We start from the raw sequence: 20,834 nt of genomic DNA on the forward strand, positions 1-20,834 counted from the left end.
AATTTCCGCTAACTTTTGACAAAAAATAAAATCTTCTATGAACTCGTCATACACCTAACAGAATACATTGGGGTGTCTTTTTTCTAAAATAGGGTCAGTTTGTGGGGTTCCTATACCGCCCTGGCATTTTACGGGCCCAAAACCGTGAGTAGTCTGGAAACCAAATGTCTCAAAATGACTCTTCAGGGGTATAAGCATCTGAAAATTTTGATGATAGGTGGTCTATGAGGGGGCGAATTTTGTGGAACCGGTCATAAGCAGGGTGGCCTTTTAGATAACAGGTTGTATTGGGCCTGATCTGATGGATAGGAGTGCTAGGGGGTGACAGGAGGTGATTGATGGGTGTCTCAGGGGGTGGTTAGAGGGAAAAATAGATGCAATCAATGCACTGGGGAGGTGATCGGAAGGAGGTCTGAGGGGGATCTGAGGGTTTGGCCGAGTGATCAGGAGCCCACACGGGGCAAATTAGGGCCTGATCTGATGGGTAGGTGTGCTAGGGGGTGACAGGAGGTGATTGATGGGTGTCTCAAGGTGTAATTAGAGGGGGGAATAGATGCAAGCAATGCACTGGCGAGGTGATCAGGGCTGGGGTCTGAGGGCATTCTGAGGGTATGGGCGGGTGATTGAGTGCCCTAGGGGCAGATAGGGGTCTAATCTGATGGGTAGCAGTGACAGGGGGTGATTGATGGGTAATTAGTGGGTGTTTGGAGGAGAGAACAGATGTAAACACTGCACTTGGGAGGTGATCTGATGTCGGATCTGCGGGCGATCTATTGGTGTGGGTGGGTGATCAGATTGCCCGCAAGGGGCAGGTTAGGGGCTGATTGATGGGTGGCAGTGACAGGGGGTGATTGATGGGTGGCAGTGACAGGGGGTGATTGATGGGTGATCAGTGGGTTATTACAGGGAAGGACAGATGTAAATAATGCCCTGGCGAATTGATAAGGGGGGGTCTGAGGGCAATCTGAGCGTGTAGGCGGGTGATTGGGTGCCCGCAAGGGGCAGATTAGGGTCTGATCTGATGGGTAACAGTGACAGGTGGTGATAGGGGGTGATTGATGGGTGATTGATGGGTAATTAGTGGGTGTTTAGAGGAGAGAATAGATGTAAACACTGCGCTTGGGTGGTGATCTGATGTCGGATCTGCGGGTGATCTATCGATGTGGGTGGGTGATCAGATTGCCCGCAAGGGGCAGGTTAGGGGCTGATTGATGGGTGGCAGCGACAGGGGGTGATTGATGGGTGATTGACAGGTGATCAGGGGGGATAGATGCATACAGTACACAGGGGGGGTCTGGGGGGGGGGGGTCTGGGGAGAATCTGAGGGGTGGGGGGGTGATCAGGAGGGGGCAGGGGGTGGGGGGGGTTAAAAAAAAAATAGCGTTGACAGACAGTGACAGGGAGTGATTGATGGGTGATTAGGGGGGTGATTGGGTGCAAACAGGGATCTGGGGGGTGGGCAGGGGGGGGGGGGTCTGAGGGGTGCTGTTTGCGATCTGGGGCAGGAGGGGGAGAAATCAGTGTGCTTGGGTGCGACATAGGGTGGCTGCAGCCTGCCCTGGTGGTCCCTCGGACACTGGGACCACCAGGGCAGGAGGCAGCCTGTATAATACACTTTGTAAACATTACAAAGTGTATTATACACTTTGTATGCGGCGATCGTCGGGTTAACATCCCGCCGGCGTTTCCGTATGGCCGGCGGGATGTTGCGGCGGGTGAGCGGAGACAGGCGCCGGCGGAGGATCGCGTCATGGATGACGCGATCGCTCCGCCCATGCCCCTACAAGGACCGCCGCCATTTGTCAATACGGCGGTCCTTGCGGGGTCCACTTCCCGGCCGCCAATTGTCAATACGGCGGTCGGGAAGTGGTTAATGAAGCCTCTTTGTTTGAGCATTCAATAAATGAACTGTGCTTTGAACTGACCGTCTCCTGCGTGCTGGCTGTGAGTCCCAGTCCCCCTGAATATCACAATATATATATATATATATATATATATATATATATATATATATATATATATATATATATATATATATATATATATATATATATATATATATATATATTTATATATATATACACACATATATATATATATATATATATATATATATATATACATATATATACAGGATCTTCTCAAAAAATTAGCATATTGTGATAAAGTTCATTATTTTCTGTAATGTACTGATAAACATTAGACTTTCATATAATTTAGATTCAAATACACACAACTGAAGTAGTTCAAGCCTTTTATTGTTTTAATATTGATGATTTTGGCATACAGCTCATGAAAACCCAAATTTCCTATCTCAAAAAATTAGCATATTTCATCCGACCTATAAAAGAAAAGTGTTTTTAAAACAAAAAAAGTCAACCTTCAAATAATTATGTTCAGTTATGCACTCAATACTTGGTCGGGAATCCTTTTGCAGAACTTACTGCTTCAATGCGGCGTGGCATGGAGGCAATTGGCCTGTGGCATTGCTCAGGTGTTATGGAGGCCCAGGATGCTTCGATAGCGGCCTTAAGCTCATCCAGAGTGTCTGGTCTTGCATCTCTCAACTTTCTCTTCACAATATCCCACAGATTCTCTATGGGGTTCAGGTCAGGAGAGTTAGCAGGCCAATTGAGCACAGTAATACCATAGTCAGTAAACCATTTACCAGTGGTTTTGGCACTGTGAGCAGGTGCCAGGTCGTGCTGAAAAATGAAATCTTCATCTCCATAAATCTTTTCAGCAGATGGAAGCATGAAGTGCTCCAAAATCTCCTGATAGCTAGCTGCATTGACCCTGCCCTTGATAAAACACAGTGGACCAACACCAGCAGCTGACATGGCACCCCAGACCATCACTGACTGTGGGTACTTGACACTGGACTTCAGGCATTTTGGCATTTCCCTCTCCCCTGTCTTCCTTCAGACTCTGGCACCTTGATTTCCGAATGACATGTAAAAGTTGCTTTCATACGAAAAAAGTACTTTGGACCACTGAGCAACAGTCCAGTGCTGCTTCTCTGTAGCCCAGGTCAGGCGCTTCTGCCTCTGTTTCTGATTCAAAAGTGGGTTCATGCTTCCATCTGCTGAAAAGCTTTATGGAGATGAAGAATTCATTTTTCAGCATGACCTGGCACCTGCTCACAGTGCCGAAACCACTGGTAAATGGTTTACTGACCATGGTATTACTGTGCTCAATTGGCCTGCCAACTCTCCTGACCTGAACCCCATAGAGAATCTGTGGGATATTGTGAAGAGAAAGTTGAGAGACGCAAGACCCAACACCCTGGATGAGCTTAAGGCCGCTATTGAAGCATTCTGGGCCTCCATAACACCTGAGCAATGCCACAGGCTGATTGCCTCCATGCCATGCCGCATTGAAGCAGTCATTTCTGCAAAAGGATTCCCGACCAAGTATTGAGTGCATAACTGAACATAATTATTTGAAGGTTGACTTTTTTTGTTTTAAAAACACATTTCTTTTATTGGTCGGATGAAATATGCTAATTTTTTGAGATAGGAAATCTGGGTTATCATGAGCTGTATGCTAAAATCATCAATATTAAAACAATAAAAGGCTTGAACTACTTCAGTTGTGTGTATTTGAATCTAAAATATATGAAAGTCTAATGTTTATCAGTACATTACAGAAAATAATGAACTTTATCACAATATGCTATTTTTTTGAGAAGATCCTGTATATATACATACACACACATACACACACACACAAAGTGTAATCTCTTGAGGACCAGAGGTTTATACACCCCTAGTGTTCAGGTGATTTTTTTACAATTCGGCACTTCACAACTTTAACGGTTTATTGCTCGATCATACAACTTATTTTACCTCCTTTTCTTCTCACTAATAGAGCTTTCTTTTGGCGGTCCCTGATTGCTGCTGCGTTCTTTAGGTTTTTTTTTTATTAATTAAAAACGATATTTTTTTTAAAAGCCCTCATTCTTTTATTCACCCTCCCCCCCCCCCCCCCCAAAAAAAAAATTAGCACTAGACTACATTTCATATACACTACACTATACATACATAGGCATATGCCTATGATAGGGATTAGATTGTGAGCCCCTCCAAGGGACAGTTAAGTGAAAAGGCTGTTTACTATGCAGCGCTGCTCATCATTGCAGCACTATATACATATATATTTACTTTATTAATGCTAAAAACAGCCTGCCAGCTCCGATCGCTGGCTGGCAGGCAGATCACAGGGGGCCTCTGTGCTTACTGCAGGGAATGTGCACTTGTGTGAGTGCTCATTCCCTGCAAATCTCGCCTCTCGCGAGATGACGCCATATGACCTGACTGAGGAACAAGGAAGCCACTCTGCGGCTGCCAATATGCGTAAGGCGGTCGCAGGGTGTTTAAGCAACTTTGTTGAAAAATTATAATTTGTAACATAGGTGAGAATTGTGGAAGCTGCTCGTTGTGGAGTAAAAAGCTGAAATGATGAGAATGAGAAAATCTCATAATGCGCAAGTGCAGGACGCTTCCAGCAATGGGAGCATGATGGAGGACGTGCGCGGCCAGGGCTGCATGGGCACAGTGGCCATCGACTGGCTAAGTGACTGAAAACAAAACTGAGTCACTGCGGGAGTCCGGAGGATTAGTTTGTCCCAGCGCAAGTACAGGGCAGCTGCAGGGGGCTGGTAATAGCCTCAGGTAAGGCGTATTATGCAGCTAATGTTGTTGCCCTTGCAGTAGTCAAATTCTGCTGCCTGTAGGGAGTGTCTGTGCAGTTCTTTATAGGCTTCTTTATAGGCTTAACTGTGTGGGCCATCCTGATGTCAGGTCTGTGCAGAGGCTACACTCCTGGTGGACCAAAATCTGATTGTTCTGGGGAAAGTAATGACCTGTCTAGTTCACAGTTGATCTTCTCCTCTGAAGAAGATTGTATATGCAGTTTGCACCCTGGTCTATTTATCTTGCAATCTCACAAGCATTTATTTTTCCTCACGCAGAAAGGTCTGTCTATTATCTGCTCTTGCTTACCCACACATAGGCGGTGAGAGGAATATGAAGGCTGACATGTTTATTTCCTTTTAAATAATGCACATTACTTGGGTGCCCTGCTGATCCTCTGCATCTAATACTTTAAAGGGATACTGTAGGGGGGTCGGGGGAAAATGAGCTGAACTTACCCGTGGCTTCTAATGATCCCACGCAGACATCCAGTGTTGGCGCAGCCACTCACCAATGCTCCGGCCCCGCCTCCAGTTCACTTCTGGAATTTCTGACTTTAAAGTCAGAAAACCACTGCGCCTGCACGCCCGTGTCCTCGCTCCCGCTGATGTCACCAGGAGTGTACTGCGCAGACACAGACCATACTGGGCCTGCGTTGTGCGCTGTTGATGACATCAGCGGGATCGAGGACACGGATGTCTGCGGGGGACCGTTAGAAGCCCCGGGTAAGTTCAACTCATTTTCCCCTGACCCCCCTACAGTATCCCTTTAAGCCATAGACCCTGAACAAGCATGCAGATCAGATGTCTATAACAAATCTGACAAGATTAGATGCATGCTTGTTTTAGGTGTGGGATTTAAGCTACATACTCACCACAAGACCGCAGAAGATGGGTCAGGGGGATAAGTGGCGATGAACAATCCGACGGATGATCGTTCCCTGATCCATCTTCCACAATTGCGAACGAAGGAATAAATGACAGGTGCCAACGCATTGTTGAATGATCGCATTAATTAACATGGGGGTCAATGGCGATCAAGAAGACGGTCCACAATTGGAAAGCAAAATGGCAGTCATTCAAAGTGAACAATTATCACATGCAATCGCTGTTAATGAACATCGTTTAACAAACTTTCGTTAAACGATGTTGTGCTATATTGCGAAAAGTTGTTCGTCACACAGAAATCGCTCACGTAAAAATCATTTGGTGGAATAGACCTTTAGACCTTACTGACCAGAAAGATCAGCTGGACTGCCAGAAAAATGATATTGTTTAAGGAAATAAATATGGCACCTCACCTCAGGTTCCTTTTAACATGGACACTTAAAATTATCCTAACAAAAATTGGCCAGCACTATGGACAGTCCGAAGTCCTACAGAGAATGTTACCCAAAACCATGTTTTGTGATATTTTTTACTCTATCTGTTGGTGGTGTGGGGCCTGCAGCCACCCAGAATGATGACTTTGGACTATTAAATATATTATCTGTATAGGCCGCTTAAAACTCCATATACTGTAGTTCTGTGATGACCCTGCATATAACTCAAGCTCATACCTTTGTCAGTTGTTTCTCATATTTTTCAACCATGGTATTCTTCCAGAAATCTTTTGTCAAATCTGGTCTCTGAATAACTTCTTTATCAAACTGTAAAAACATTCTGAATTGATCTGACTTTGTGAGACCAGATAAATAATTTGGCATAAAGGTATATTGGCTTGTGTAGTACTGGCTTGGTTTATATAGTCCTCCTTTTGGAGGCAGCGACTTTAAATCAGAAGCCTCAGGTTCATTACTTAGCAATGATTCTTCATAATATTCATGTTCCAAATTTTCTTTGCAGGTCCCAAATGACTGCGTTTCCAAAACAGAACTAACGAATGGGGTATTTATGGGAGTAGCAGGGCCAGTGTGCTTTACCCCTGGAGAAAGTGTACCAACAGATTTGGTCTTGAGAGTTCCTTGAACTAAACTGGTTTTAAGAGTAAACTTTGCAAAAGCGTCCTTCATTTTCTTGATGTTTACATCAGATTCACTTGATGTTTTATGATCTGTAAGTTTGTTACATTGAACCTTCTGTGGTGTCTGTCCACTTCTCCAAAAGGTCTTCACTTCAACAACCGGAGGCTTGAAAAGATGGTTGTGATTTAGATGTCCGCCTGTAAAATCCCAGGAATCTTTTTTGTTTCCTCTTTCTATCTTGTCCAAAAGTTTGTTCAGCGGTAACATTTTAATTTGCTATGTTCTTAGTACACACATTTCATCTCAAGTGTTCAAGCAAATGAGGTCCAACAACATCTGAGGAAAGAAAAATTTTACATATGAATTTGAACGAAACTTAATAAAAGAAATGAAAGGCTCAGCCTAGGTTTACAGTGGTCAGTTGCATAACACACGCATTACAATGTGTGCAAACTGCAATGGAGACTGGATATACACTTTAATACAAAGCCTGCATGCTGCGAGTTAAAAATAACGCAATCAGTTACAACGTAGTACTGTGAACAGCCCCATACAATTGTATGGGCAGTGAGCCGACATGCAGAATTATTCAACAACGCAACCAGAGTAGGATCATTCACCAGGCAACCTAGTGAACTTTCTTCACTTCAGCTTACCAAAAGGACCACCTTGCCTAGAGCCTCATTACATCTTAATCCATCTCTGAACGCAACTGAGCCCTGTGAACTAGTGAACTGAGTCAATAGGCTTTATTTGAAACTGCATTGGTTTTTAAAAGCGGTTTGTTTTATAAATCTGGTGGATGCAGGAGATCTGTATTGCATTGAATGGTTCAAAGCTAGTGGAATTTAATTTAAATTAAAGTGTAATAAAACATCCTAACTGCTCAAAAAGATTAGCCTGAAGTAAAAAAAAAAAAAAAAAAACAAACATACTCAACTAAGGAGAGGGAAGGCTCCGGGTTCCATAGAGCCTTCCCATTCTCCAAACGGTGTCCTCGTTTCCCCCACAAGCTCCTCAATTTGAATTTTCCGCCGGGAGAGACTTCTGAAGTCTTCGGAAGCACTCGGGCTTCTAAAGACCGGCAGCTCTGTACAGCGAATGTGCGCGTGTGCGAGAGAGGGTGCTTACGCGTGCGCAGTACGGAGCAGCCCGTCTTCAAAAGCCAGAGTGTTTTTCCGAACAATTCCAAAGCCAGCCCAATGGAAGAGAGCAGTCTACGACCCATGGGTCTTAGACTGCTAACGGGGGAGCATGCGGGGAAACGCGGGGACCGCGAGGAGACCGGGAAGGTTCTATATGTACCAGAGCCTTCCCTTTCCTTAGGGGAGTACCTGTTTTGTTTGTTTGTTTTTCACTTCAGACTCCCTTTAAGGATTCTTCATTACAATTTGTGGAAATCCTAAAAAAAACAAAAAAAACAAAAACCAAAACACACTGAAGTATTACTTGGTTTCACTTCTGAAGCCGCTGAAAGGGTTCAGTCTCAGAAGTTACTTTCTAGAGAGCTGCCTCAGAAGAGCTTTCCTGCAGTCTATTTACAGCTGCTGATGAGAATTAAGACAGGTTTATCTGCCTAAACAAACACAAAACACAGAAGTGAATTTCTTCAGCAACTATATGTGGAATAGTTTGATATTCCTATCTTAACCACTTCCGGGCCGTGCTGATTGAAATCTACACCCTTTTGGATCCTGTTATTCCTGCCAGTATTTAGATTTCAATCATCTGCAATCCCCGCCCCCCCCCCCCCGGAAAATTCCCGCTGGTACTGCCGTTTGAGTCGCTCTCTCGCCTCGCTCTGCCGTTGGTATGAAGGCACAGCTCCCTGAGCCAGTCAGGAGCAAATTTCATTGGCTCCTGACCCTGTAAACACTGTGAGCCAATCACTTGCAGCGAGTGCAGTGATTGGCTCCAATGACGGACCCAATGCCCCGCACGCGGCACCGTCTGCACCTGTAACAGAGCAGCAGCGTCCATGATTGGCAGTGCACCCCACCTATCAGGCTGCAGGGATCTGAAGGCAGGCTCTGAAGTTACTTACACGCCCTGAAGGCCAAGGGTGAGTGATCGCGGCACAGGGGGAGACTTTGTAAAAGGGGGAGACAGGACACAGGGGGCACATTTTAAATAGGGGGAGACTGGACATGGAAAGACGTTTTAAAGAGAGGGAAAGGACACAGGGGGACACTTTTTAAAGAGGGAGAGACAGAAAGGACACAGGGGACACTTAAAGGACCACTGTTGTGAAATTCTTAAAATGTAAAATATACAGTGATGTGAAAAACTATTTGCCCCCTTGCTGATTTCTTATTCTTTTGCATGTTTGTCACACTTAAATGTTTCTGCTCATCAAAAACCGTTAACTATTAGTCAAAGATAACATAATTGAACACAAAATGCAGTTTTAAATGATGGTTTTTATTATTTAGTGAGAAAAAAAACTCAAAACCTACATGGCCCTGTGTGAAAAAGAAATTGCCCCCTGAACTTAACTGGTTGGGCCACCCTTAGCAGCAATAACTGCAATCAAGCGTTTGCGATAACTTGCAACGAGTCTTTTACAGCACTCTGGAGGAATTTTGGCCCACTCATCTCTGCAGAATTGTTGTAATTCAGCTTTATTTGAGGATTTTCTAGCATGAACCGCCTTTTTAAGGTCATGCCACAACATCTCAATAGGATTCAGGTCAAGACTTTGACTAGGCCACTCCAAAGTCTTCATTTTGTTTTTCTTCAGCCATTCAGAGGTGGATTTGCTGGTGTGTTTTGGGTCATTGTCCTGCTGCATCACCCAATATCGCTTCAGCTTGAGTTGACGAACAGATGGCCGGACATTCTCCTTCAGGATTTTTTGGTAGACGGTAGAATTCATGGTTCCATCTATCACAGCAAGCCTTCCAGGTCCTGAAGCAGCAAAACAACCCCAGACCATCACACCATATTTTACTGTTGGTATGATGTTCTTTTGCTGAAATTCTGTGTTACTTCTACGCCAGATGTAACAGGACAAGCACCTGCCAAAAAGTTCAACTTTTGTCTCGTCGGTCCACAAGGTATTTTCCCAAAAGTCTTAGCAATCATTGAAATGTTTTTTTTTAGCAAAATTGAGATGAGCCTAAATGTTCTTTTTGCTTAAAAGTGGTTTGCACCTTGGATATGTTCCATGCAGGCCGTTTTTGCCCAGTCTCTTTCTTATGGTGGAGTCATGAACACTGACCTTAATTGAGGCAAGTGAGGCCTGCAGTTCTTTAAATGTTGTCCTGGGGTCTTTTGTGGCCTCTCGGATGAGTTTTCTCTGCGCTCTTGGGGTAATTTTGGTTGGCTGGCCACTCCTGGGAAGGTTCATCACTGTTCCATGTTTTTGCCATTTGTGGATAATGGCTCTCACTGTGGTTTGCTGGAGTCCCAAAGCTTTAGAAATGGCTTTATAACCTTTACTAGACTGATAGATCTCAATTACTTTTGTTCTCATTTGTTCCTGAATTTCTTTGGATCTTGGCATGATGTCTAGCTTTTGAGGTGCTTTTGGTCTACTTCTCTGTGTCAGATAGCTCCTATTTAAGTGATTTCTTGATTGAAACAGGTGTGGCAGTAATCAGGCCTGGGGGTGACTACAGAAATTGAACTCAGGTGTGATAAACCACAGTTAAGTTATTTTTTAACAAGGGGGGGGGGGGGGCAATCACTTTTTCACACAGGGCCATGTAGATTTGGAGTTTTTTTTCCTCACTAAATAATAAAAACCATCATTTAAAACTGCATTTTGTGTTCAATTATGTTATCTTTGACTAATAGTTAACGGTTTGTGATGAGCAGAAACATTTAACCTTCCTGGCGGTAAGCCCGAACTGAGTTCGGGCTATGCCGCCGGAAGGCACCGCTCAGGCCCCGATTGGGCCGATTTGCATAATTTTTTTTTTGCTGCACGCAGCTAGCACTTTGCTAGCTGCGTGCAGTGCCCGATCGCCGCCGCTACCCGCCGATCCGCCGCTATCCGTCGCGCCGCAGCCGCCCCCCCCCCCCCCAGACCCCGTGCGCTGCCTGGCCAATCAGTGCCAGGCAGCTCTATGGGGTGGATCGGAATCCCCTTTGACATCACGACGTCGATGACGTCGGTGACGTCATCCCGCCCCGTCGCCATGGCGACGGGGGAAGCCCTCCGGGAGATCCCGTTCTTTGAACGGGATCTCCGGATCTCCGATCGCCGGCGGCGATCGGAGGGGCTGGGGGGATGCCGCTGAGCAGCGGCTATCATGTAGCGAGACTTTGTCTCGCTACATGAAAAAAAAAAAAATTTAAAAAAAAAGATTTGCTGCCCCCTGGCGATTTTTTTGCAAACCGCCAGGAGGGTTAAGTGTAACAAACATGCAAAAGAATAAGAAATCAGGAAGGGGGCAAATAGTTTTTCACATCATTGTATGTAAACATATACAGATAAAAAGTATGTTTCTTTCAGAGTAAAATGAGCCTTAAATTACTTTTCTCCTATGTTTCCGTCACTTACAGTGAGTAGAATAAATCTGACAGAACCAACAGGTTTTGGACTAGCCCATCTCCTCATAGGGGATTCTCAGGGTTTTCTTTATTTTCAAAAGCACTTAGTGAAGGGCATTTGCTCTGTGCAACTGTCAAAAAAAAGGTTTGCAGCAAACATGAAGGTTGGCCAGCATCTTTGCATAAATCTTTTTCAAGGAGTGGCTTTATAAAGAATAAAGGCTATGCTGAGGATCCCAGAAGGAGAGATGGACAAGCCCAAAACCTGTCGGTAATGTCAGATTTCTACTACCTACTGTAAGTGACAGCAACATAGGAGAAAAATATGTATGGCTCATTTTACTCTGTAAGAAACATGCTTATTTGTATGTGTTTACAGGTAAACCACTCGAGGGCTGCAGTGTTAAATCCCCTAAAGACAGGCCATGTTTTGAGAAATTTTAAGGCCAAGCTGCAGGGCCGCACAACTCAGCACACAAGTGATTCCCCCCCCCTTTTCTCCCCACCAACAGAGCTCTTTGTTGGTGGGGTCTGATCGCCCCCAGGTGTTTTTTTTTTTTTATATAAATACTTATTTCTTTATTTTAATAATATTTTTCACTATTTTTTTTATTTTAATCATCCCCCCTCCCTCCCCCCACCAGCCAATTAGTGTGATCAGGTGTCATAGGCTTCAGCCTATGACAGCCGATCACCGCCATAGCAACAGAGGGGACAGCCGTGTCACACGGCTGTCCCCAGTACAGCGCTGCTGCAGATCGCAGCGCTGTACCAAGTAAATAGACGGCGGTTTCACCGTCTAACAGACTGCAAAGCGGAGATTGCCACTGGGAGACTGAAGACGGAGCTGAGCTCCGCCTACCAAGGAGGATATGCTCGCGATCTCATGCAGTAGCCGGTCCCAGGACTTGATGCCAATTGGCGTTAGCCGGTCCTGGGGCTGCCGCCGCGGTCACGCACATTGGCGTGATGCAGTCTTTAGGTAGTTTGTTAAGATTTTTACGACAGTGGTCCTCTAAAGAGGAATATATTATAGATAAAAAGACCCCCAGCATGCAACTGTTTGGCAAAGGCAATTAAAGGAGTTCTGTGTAGTTTAAAAAGTAAAACAAGCTGACACTTACCTGGGGCTTTTATCAGCCCCTTGCAGTGGTAATGTCCCGCGCCGTCCCCTCCTGATGCGCCATTCCCTGCCGCCGGTCCCCGTGTAATCACGCGAGTGATTACACTGCGGCTGCACGGCTGAGCTCTCGCTTCCGTACGCGTCATCAGAGCTTACTGCGCAGGTGCAGTACAAGAAACCTCTTTACTGTGCCTGCGCAGTAAGCTCCCGATGACGCGAACGGGAGCGCGCATTATTCGTCTGTTGTCAGACGAATAATGCCCGGTACCGGCAGCGGGGAACGGAGCATCGAGAGAGGACGGCACGGGACATCACCACTGCAGGGGCCTGATAGAAGCCCCAGGTAAGTGTCAGCTTGTTTTACTTTTTAACCTACACAGAACCCCTTTAAAGGGCCTGCGCTCCGAAGGTATGTGACAACTCCAAACCATAACATAGTTACATAGTTACATAGTTATTTTGGTTGAAAAAAGACATACGTCCATCGAGTTCAACCAGTACAAAGTACAATTCCAGCCCGTCCCCCACATACCCCTGTTGATCCAGAGGAAGGTGAAAAAAACCCCACAAGGCATGGTCCAATTAGCCCCAAAAGGGAAAAATTCCTTCCTGACTCCAGATGGCAATCAGATAAAATCCCTGGATCAACATCATTAGGCATAACCTAGTAATTGTAGCCATGGATGTCTTTCAACGCAAGGAAAGCATCTAAGTCCCCTTTAAATGCAGGTATAGAGTTTGCCATAACGACTTCCTGTGGCAATGCATTCCACATCTTAATCACTCTTACCGTAAAGAACCCTTTCCTAAATAAATGGCTAAAACGTTTTTCCTCCATGCGCAGCTCATGTCCTCTAGTCCTTTGAGAAGGCCTAGGGACAAAAAGCTCATCCGCCAAGCTATTATATTGCCCTCTGATGTATTTATACATGTTAATTAGATCTCCTCTAAGGCGTCTTTTCTCTAGACTAAATAAACCCAGTTTATCTAACCTTTCTTGGTAAGCGAGACCTTCCATCCCACGTATCAATTTTGTAGCTCGTCTCTGCACCTGCTCTAAAACTGCAATATCTTTTTTGTAATGTGGTGCCCAGAACTGAATTCCATATTCCAGATGTGGCCTTACTAGAGAGTTAAACAGGGGCAATATTATGCTAGCATCTCGAGTTTTTATTTCCCTTTTAATGCATCCCAAAATTTTGTTCGCTTTAGCTGCAGCGGCTTGGCATTGAGTACGATTATTTAACTTGTTGTCGATGAGTACTCCTAAGTCCTTCTCCAAGTTTGATGTTCCCAACTGTATCCCATTTATTTTGTATGGTGCTAGACCATTGGTACGACCAAAATGCATGACTTTACATTTGTCAACATTGAATTTCATCTGCCATGTATGTGCCCATATATCCATCCTATCCAGATCCTGTTGCAATATGACACTATCTTCCTGAGAGTTGATGATTCTGCACAATTTTGTATCATCTGCAAAAATAGCAACATTGCTCACTACTGCATCTACTAGGTCATTCATAAATAAATTGAAGAGCACTGGACCCAGTACAGACCCCTGTAGGACCCCACTGCTAACAGTCTCCCATTTTGAGTATGATCCATTGACCACAACTCTTTGTTTTCTGTCCATTAGCCAGTTCCCTATCCATGCACACAAACTCTTCCCCAGTCCTTGCATCCTCAACTTTTGCACCAGACTTCTGTGGGGAACAGTGTCGAAGGCCTTTGCAAAGTCCAAGTATATCACATCTACAGCATTCCCAATATCCATATTAGCATTCACTACCTCATAAAAGCTGAGCATGTTAGTCAAACAGGACCTGTCTTTAGTAAACACATGTTGATGCTGAGAAATAAGAATATTTTCTACTATGAAGTCATGTATAGTATCTCTTAGTAACCCCTCAAATAGTTTGCATACAGCTGATGTTAAGCTTACAGGTCTATAATTTCCTGGATCAGATTTTTTGCCCTTCTGTTGAAATTTGATTTTTATGGTGACAATCCCGCTTTAAGAAAATGAGCATGAAATGGCGAGTACAACAATTCTTGGTTTGTAATTTTCTTTCCTTTTCCAAAGCCATGTTAACAAGAACAATTTTAAAGATTCATACTACAATTTTGTATGTATGTGTTCTGGCCCGCAAGATTTATCTTCATATGAAGTGCGTCCCTTGGGTAAAGGTTAGGCACCACTGGCGTAGGATGTTTCCATTAGTGCGCTGCATTTGGGACACAATTGTCCCCGATCGCACTTGTCGTTCCTGCTGCATGTTTTGTACGATTCACCTCCTATACAAATATGGGGTACAAGAATATCGTATAGCAGTTGCACCGTTGTGTTTTTTTTTCCCGCTATTTGGCAATTCACAATATTTTCCTATCCATTTTTTCCCTACTGTTAAAAATTGCAAAAGCATCTCAATCATGCCTTACATGCGACGGATCGCAGCAGTGGAAAACAAATCACAGCGTTATCACAAGTTTCTATGGAATGCAGCCCTCAGTTACACACCCCTGGCCGTTACCTGTCTATGGCTCCCTAAGGACCGCTTCACACTGGCACTAAAAAATGGTCCGGTTGCAGATCGTAATGGAACGTATCCTAACGGATGCAAACGGATCCAATGTTAACGTATGGATCCATTCCACACGCTCTGCTGAACAGACTGCAAGTTTCAGAGATTTTTCCAGACAGCGGGGCCCAGCAGAACGGAAATGAAGACTCAAGCACTGAATGGGAGGCAATGAGAAACAGAACTTTAAAACACAGTGCCTATAAAAACGGACCTCTGCCACCACCACAGGCAGCCTGACATACAGTCAGTACGTCAATCTATTGCAGCACACCTCCCTATTTGCAAAACCTGGCATCTACCACTACCCGCTGTGCATGCTTAAATCCAAGGCGGAGACCCTCCGTGCCCTCCGCTCCGCTGCCAATGGATCTATTTCAATGCCCCCAGGTCGGATGCCGACCCCACCGCACGGGTCGTGCGCTATTCCACCTCTAAGATGGCCGCCGAGAGGAACCGCGGCTGCGCAGTACGCATGGACACTAGTGCGGCTGCGCAGCCTTTAGCCCTCCTCCAGCCGCGTACTGGGTCCCGGCATCCTCCTGAGCGTATGTCGGGTGCGCTCACATCACTGCCGGGACCCAGTACGCAGCTGGAGGAGGGCTAAAGGCTGCGCAGCCGCACTAGCGTCCATGCATACTGCGCAGCCGCGGCTCCTCTCGATGGCCATCTTAGAGGTGGAATAGCGCATGACTCGTGCGGTGGGGTCGCAACCCGACCTGGGGGCATTGAAATAGATACATTGGCGGTGGAACAGAGCAGAGGGCACGGAGGGTCTCCGCCTTAAACTTAAAAATGAGGTAAAAAAAATGTTTTGTCTATTTGGCCTCGGAAGTCCTTTAAGAATTGGAGGCCTAAAATTCTTGAAAACAAAATGTACCGCTTTTGACTCATAATTCCAGACAGAAATACACCGCCAGGGAGGTTAATGCTAATATGAACCGGCCCTAATACCAGTGGCATAGCAATAGGGGATGCAGAGGTTGCAACCATATCTGGGCTCTGGGACCAGAGGGGCCCACTAAGGGCCCTCCTTCATCCATCTTATTAGCTTTTCATTGGTGCTATGCTGGTAATGATCACCTCTATATGTGCATTGCATAGTGGTAATCCTCAATAAACTGTTTCCTTGCTCTAAATATACCCGACACTGCAGCTGTCCTTGGTAGGTTTTTGGGATGCAAATTAATAGAGTGCTTGGGGCCCCATCTAAAACTCACACTGGGGCCGGGTCAAGGCAGAGGCAAGAGAGGCTCCAGCCTCAGGGCGCAGTGTAGGAGGCGGCGCACAACTCACTCAGCTATCATTCCCCTATTGTGTTTGAAGAAAAGAGAGAAATAAGAAAAGGGGATACTTGGCAGTGATTGCAAGCCAGATAACTAGAGATCAAGGTGTTGGGGGCCCTGGGGTGCCTCATAAGGTGGCCACTGATGGTCCAATTTCTAGCGAAAAATTGTTCGAGCGATCAGAAATTCTGATCAGATTGGTTGTAAATCATCTCCGTTGATGGGCACAATTGATTATGAACGATTATAAAAATATTCGTCTGATTGGATTTTTGGTCAAACCAAAATTTGGTTTTTCTTGTTGGTTGTGATAGATAGGAAGCAAAGATTGGTTCGTTGATGGTGTAGTGAACAATTTTTCTGCAGATCAGAATTTTCTGATCGCTAGAACGATTTTTTGCTACAAATTGGACCGTTAGTGGCCACCTTCAGTCTAATCGCAGTCAGTGTGTGACGGCTGGGGTGGGAGGGATGGAGGGGCGCACTTTGGTGTCTCAGCCTTGGGTGCTGGAGGACCTTGTCCCAGCCCTGCTGGGGTCCCAAGCTCCTTACTTATGCCACTGCCTAATAGTAGCCATACATTACTTACATCAATGTCCTAAACCAACTTATAGAATGTGTTTGGTGAAGCCTCCTGCACTGCAACTTTAAGGTTAGTTAGAAAGAGTTAAAAAGACTGTAGTTTATTTACTGGTTGTTTATTTCCTAAAAGTGGCTACTGTACGAGTTTCCACTAGTCTACAGCGCTGGTATCTCATAGATCACCCACAAAAAACATTACCTGCCTGTATTTCTCCCGCTGAGCTGCACAGGAAAGTTCTGAGCGTTTGGCTGTTGCCATGCCGACCAACAAACATTGTTTTTCATGCCTGAAGATACACGTGACCGTGAAGTACAACTGTGTGCATAAGTTGCCTGTTCTGTGCGCTGCATCTGCATCATCAATCCCCAGGACCAGAGAGCTACACTGCACTCCAGTATTCACATACGTTAATCAGCTAGGACAGCTGGTCTGTAGGATGAATATTATCGACAGCAAGCTACCTGTAGTGTCTGTCCAGACTCCTCTATGCAATTTCCTGCTTGTTTCCAAGCTCAGACGTTTGGTCTCTCCGGCTCGAGCCAGGCTCAGCCCCTTGCTGTTAACTCTAAAATTGCTGCTGCTAGTCTAAAGTTCAGGTCACATGGCTCAGCTTTCATCAGGATATGAGAGTGCAGTAGTGGTGGCAGGGGTTGGGTGAAAAACGGAGAGCACCTGCCCTGTATACTTCGGATGAACTGAAGGAAAAAACAAACAAAAACAAAAAAAAATCAAAAGAAAAACGTGCCTGGCTCTGGCAGAAAGCATAATCTGGCTGAAAAAGCTAAAGGAACAGAACCAATTTGCCTGTGGGATCTTGGTGTGAGTAACTGTAAAGACCCAGCTACACAATACGATTCTTTGTGCGATTTGATTGCGAGTCTATTTACGAACCGATTAAATCCAATATGTCCGATCGGGATTTGATTTAATTCAATTAGATTTGCCATTGTTTTGCAATGGCAAATCGAATTGAATCAAATCAAATCCCGATCAGACATGTCGGATTTAATCGGATCTTAAATAGAATCGTAATCGAATCGCATGAAGAATCGTATCGTGTAGATTGGGCTTAAAGGTGGCCACGCACCATACAATTAAAATATCCAATTTTACACCAATTCGAAAAAATATGATCAGTTGTCCAAAAAAATCAAATGCTTTTTTTGTTCGATCAAGAAATCTGATCAAATTTGCCATTTTTTCATTTTTATTTTATTTTTATTTTTTTGAGATTGGACATGTTACAAAATTGAGACCAATTTAATCAAGAATTGTATGTTATGTGATGGGTTGTGATATTGTATTCAACCAGAAAAAATGTTAGATAGCCCTTCAGTAAATTTTTCTCTTGATTTTTCTAACCAACCAATTTTTACAGAGTTTTTGATCTTTTATCCCGAAATCTCAAAAATACATGTGTGGTTCCTCGAAGATTCTGATCAAATCTTATCAATTGGAAAATTGGATCAGAATGCTGAAATCAAATCAAAATAAAAACATTGTATGGTATGTGGCCACCTTAAGGCTGGATTTGCACATTTGCACTGTATCAGATGAAAAACTGATCCTGTAAAAACTGATCCTTTTTTTCCGTTTCAGTGGATACACTTATCCAGAAAACTGGATGAAAAACTGATTCCCATTGTAACAAACCTGTTACAATGGGAATCAGTTTTTCATCCGGTTTTCTGTTCCTTCTACCACCCATACTGCATCCGTCACTGCATTCCTCTGCTCCACCAATTCAGGTTTTCCACCTCTGCTGCTGCCATCCATTCAGGTCCCCACACACTAGAATCACTGATATCAATGGAGGACATACGGCCGTGCAGGCGCACGAGGGCCCCTCAAATTCTGTTTTTGAGGGCCCCATTAAGTGTTGCCGGGTTTGTTTTTTTTTACTTTTTTCCCTGGGGGGCTCGACTCCTAACCTCCCTCACCTCGGGGGTCCCCCCTCCTCTTATGCGTGGTGGAAGAGCAGCAGGTACAACAAGGCTCCGGCGGGGTAAAGCAGACGCTAGAGGTCCACGCTGTCTCCTCTGTAATACCGCTCGCACTAAATCAGGAAGCATTGAGAGCGGTATTACAGAGGAGACAGCGGACTATCTGCCCACCCTCCCACCTGGCAATCTAACTGCCTACCCAGCTATCTATCTGATCACCCTCCCACAGGGGCAAACACTGGATTTTCAAGGGGGGATTCCTGACAGGTCTCCCTCAGCCACGCACAGTGCAGTATAATAATATGGTAGGACATCATGCTGGGTACACATAATACAAATTCCCAACCGACAACGGGATGGATCAGGAGTAGTTTGGATACAGATAATGAGGACAGCTGACATTGGTAATGAAGGGGAAAAACAGCAGGACACAGGGCTGTGCTCATACCTGGCTCTATTAAGTTTCCCAGAGTTGACCATGCTCCTTACACACGCTGCTGCTCCATGCTCTGTACACACGCTGCTGCTCCATGCTCTGTACACACGCTGCTGCTCCATTCTCTGTACACACGCTGCTGCTCCATGCTCTGTACACACGCTGCTGCTCCATGCTCTGTACACACGCTGCTGCTCCATCTAAAGTCAACTTCAGTAGCCATTTTGTAAATCCTTCAGTAACATCTAAACATTGTAAAGTAGCGGGCACGTACACATGTGGTGGTTGTACCATGTGTAGGTACATACAGGTGGGTCGGAATGTCAGGCTACCGGATGGTAGAGATTGGACACTTGCTCATTATGTAAATTGTAATACCACGTTAGTAGTTTATCTGTTATTATGCCCATGTGGTGCCTTTTATATAGGCAAAACCAAGCGAAAGCTACGTGCCAGGATTTCTGATCATGTGACCAATATAAGGAGCAAGAGTATGTCTAATCTCACCCCGGTGGCCAGGCATTTCAAAACCATGCATGCTGGTAATCCAGCCCAAATGCGCTTCGTAGGCTTGGACCGCATCCATGCATCCCAACGAGGTGGGGACATGGACAAACTCTTGTTACAGCGAGAATCTAGGTGGATCTTTGACCTGGAGGCAACATTACCCCCAGGTCTGAATGAAAATACCAGTTATACCTCCTTTGTACCTGTTTGATGTCCCTGTGCCCACCTTTCAAAACCTCTTTCTCTGGTTCGCTTGCGTCTCCTCCTTAATCGGGGGGGGGGGGGGGGGGGGGGTCCTTGCTGTATCTATTGCTGAACACTAGTTTTATATTGAGAAATTTTCCTTATTGAGGATGCTTTGGCATCTACACTTTGTGGGGCTTTACTATGGTTGCCCCCCTTGTTCTGTGCTCTAGGATATACCATATGGTCTGCCATCAACCCTTTGTTAGTTCTAATCAACATATGAACCTTATTTAAGGCTGTGCTTGGAATTTAAATGTATATTGCTGGGTTGAATACCTGGTTGGGATTCTTGGCCTCCCCCTCCGGCCTGGGTTGTGGTCTGGTCCGGCTCCGCCCGCCCCCTCTGGCGGTATCGTCTGGGGTGGTTGGGGCTTGATGGACGCGGCGTTTGGGGGGTGTGCGGCTGCCATGTTGGCCCGGCTGCTCCCTGTCGTTGTGTCCGTCCGCCCTGCCCGCCCCGTGTGCGACGTTCGGGCGGGTGGGCGGGGACTGGCGGATGCGCCGGCGGGTTGCTAACGCGACCGGCCGCCGTGTCTGCCTGCCCCGCCCACCTGCCCGGCATTGGCTGCTTGTGGGGGCGGGCGGGCCGGGCCGGTGATGACGTCGGGCCGGTGGGGAGTTAAGATCCCCAGGGGGGAACACGAAGTTTGTTGCACACCTCCAGTGGAAGCCGGAAGTCCGGCGAAACCGGTCGAGGACGCATGTGCAGCGTCCCGGCCTCCATGCCGTCTCCCTCTCTGCCTCCCTCACAGCCTCTGCCTCCCTCACAGCCAGCCCGGGACTCCATTCACACAGGAATCAACCTCCATACGGACAGAAGCCTTGTCCGCCTGGACAATCAGCCGGACACTTTACCCTTTGCAGGCATCTACCTCGGAATACACCACAATTAGCAACTTTTTGCAACACTGTACTTCAGGATATCCAGGCGGACACGTAAGCAGCCCCACGGGCATGACTTTTGTTTATGT

At 45.7% G+C, this 20,834-nt stretch overlaps 1 protein-coding gene across 11 annotated transcripts in view; it reads right to left on the minus strand.

Moving 5' to 3' along the window:
• C4H6orf118 (chromosome 4 C6orf118 homolog) overlaps positions 1-17,278 on the minus strand; it is a 103,049-nt gene extending 85,771 nt beyond the window's left edge. For 8 of the 11 annotated variants that reach the window (XR_011019394.1, XR_011019393.1, XR_011019391.1 and 5 more), the window contains exons 1-2: positions 16,930-17,174; positions 6,253-6,993 (exon numbers count right to left, since the gene is read on the minus strand). Coding sequence is in view for 2 of the 11 variants with exons in the window: in XM_068231759.1 (XP_068087860.1) it covers positions 6,253-6,924 (672 nt within the window). In the remaining 9 variants the exon portion in view is untranslated. The other 3 variants (XR_011019387.1, XR_011019388.1, XR_011019389.1) reach the window with 3 other exon arrangements.
• Positions 17,279-20,834: the final 3,556 nt, after the last annotated feature.

This window comes from Hyperolius riggenbachi, chromosome 4 (genome assembly GCF_040937935.1).
Source record: "Hyperolius riggenbachi isolate aHypRig1 chromosome 4, aHypRig1.pri, whole genome shotgun sequence".
NCBI lineage: Eukaryota > Metazoa > Chordata > Amphibia > Anura > Hyperoliidae > Hyperolius > Hyperolius riggenbachi.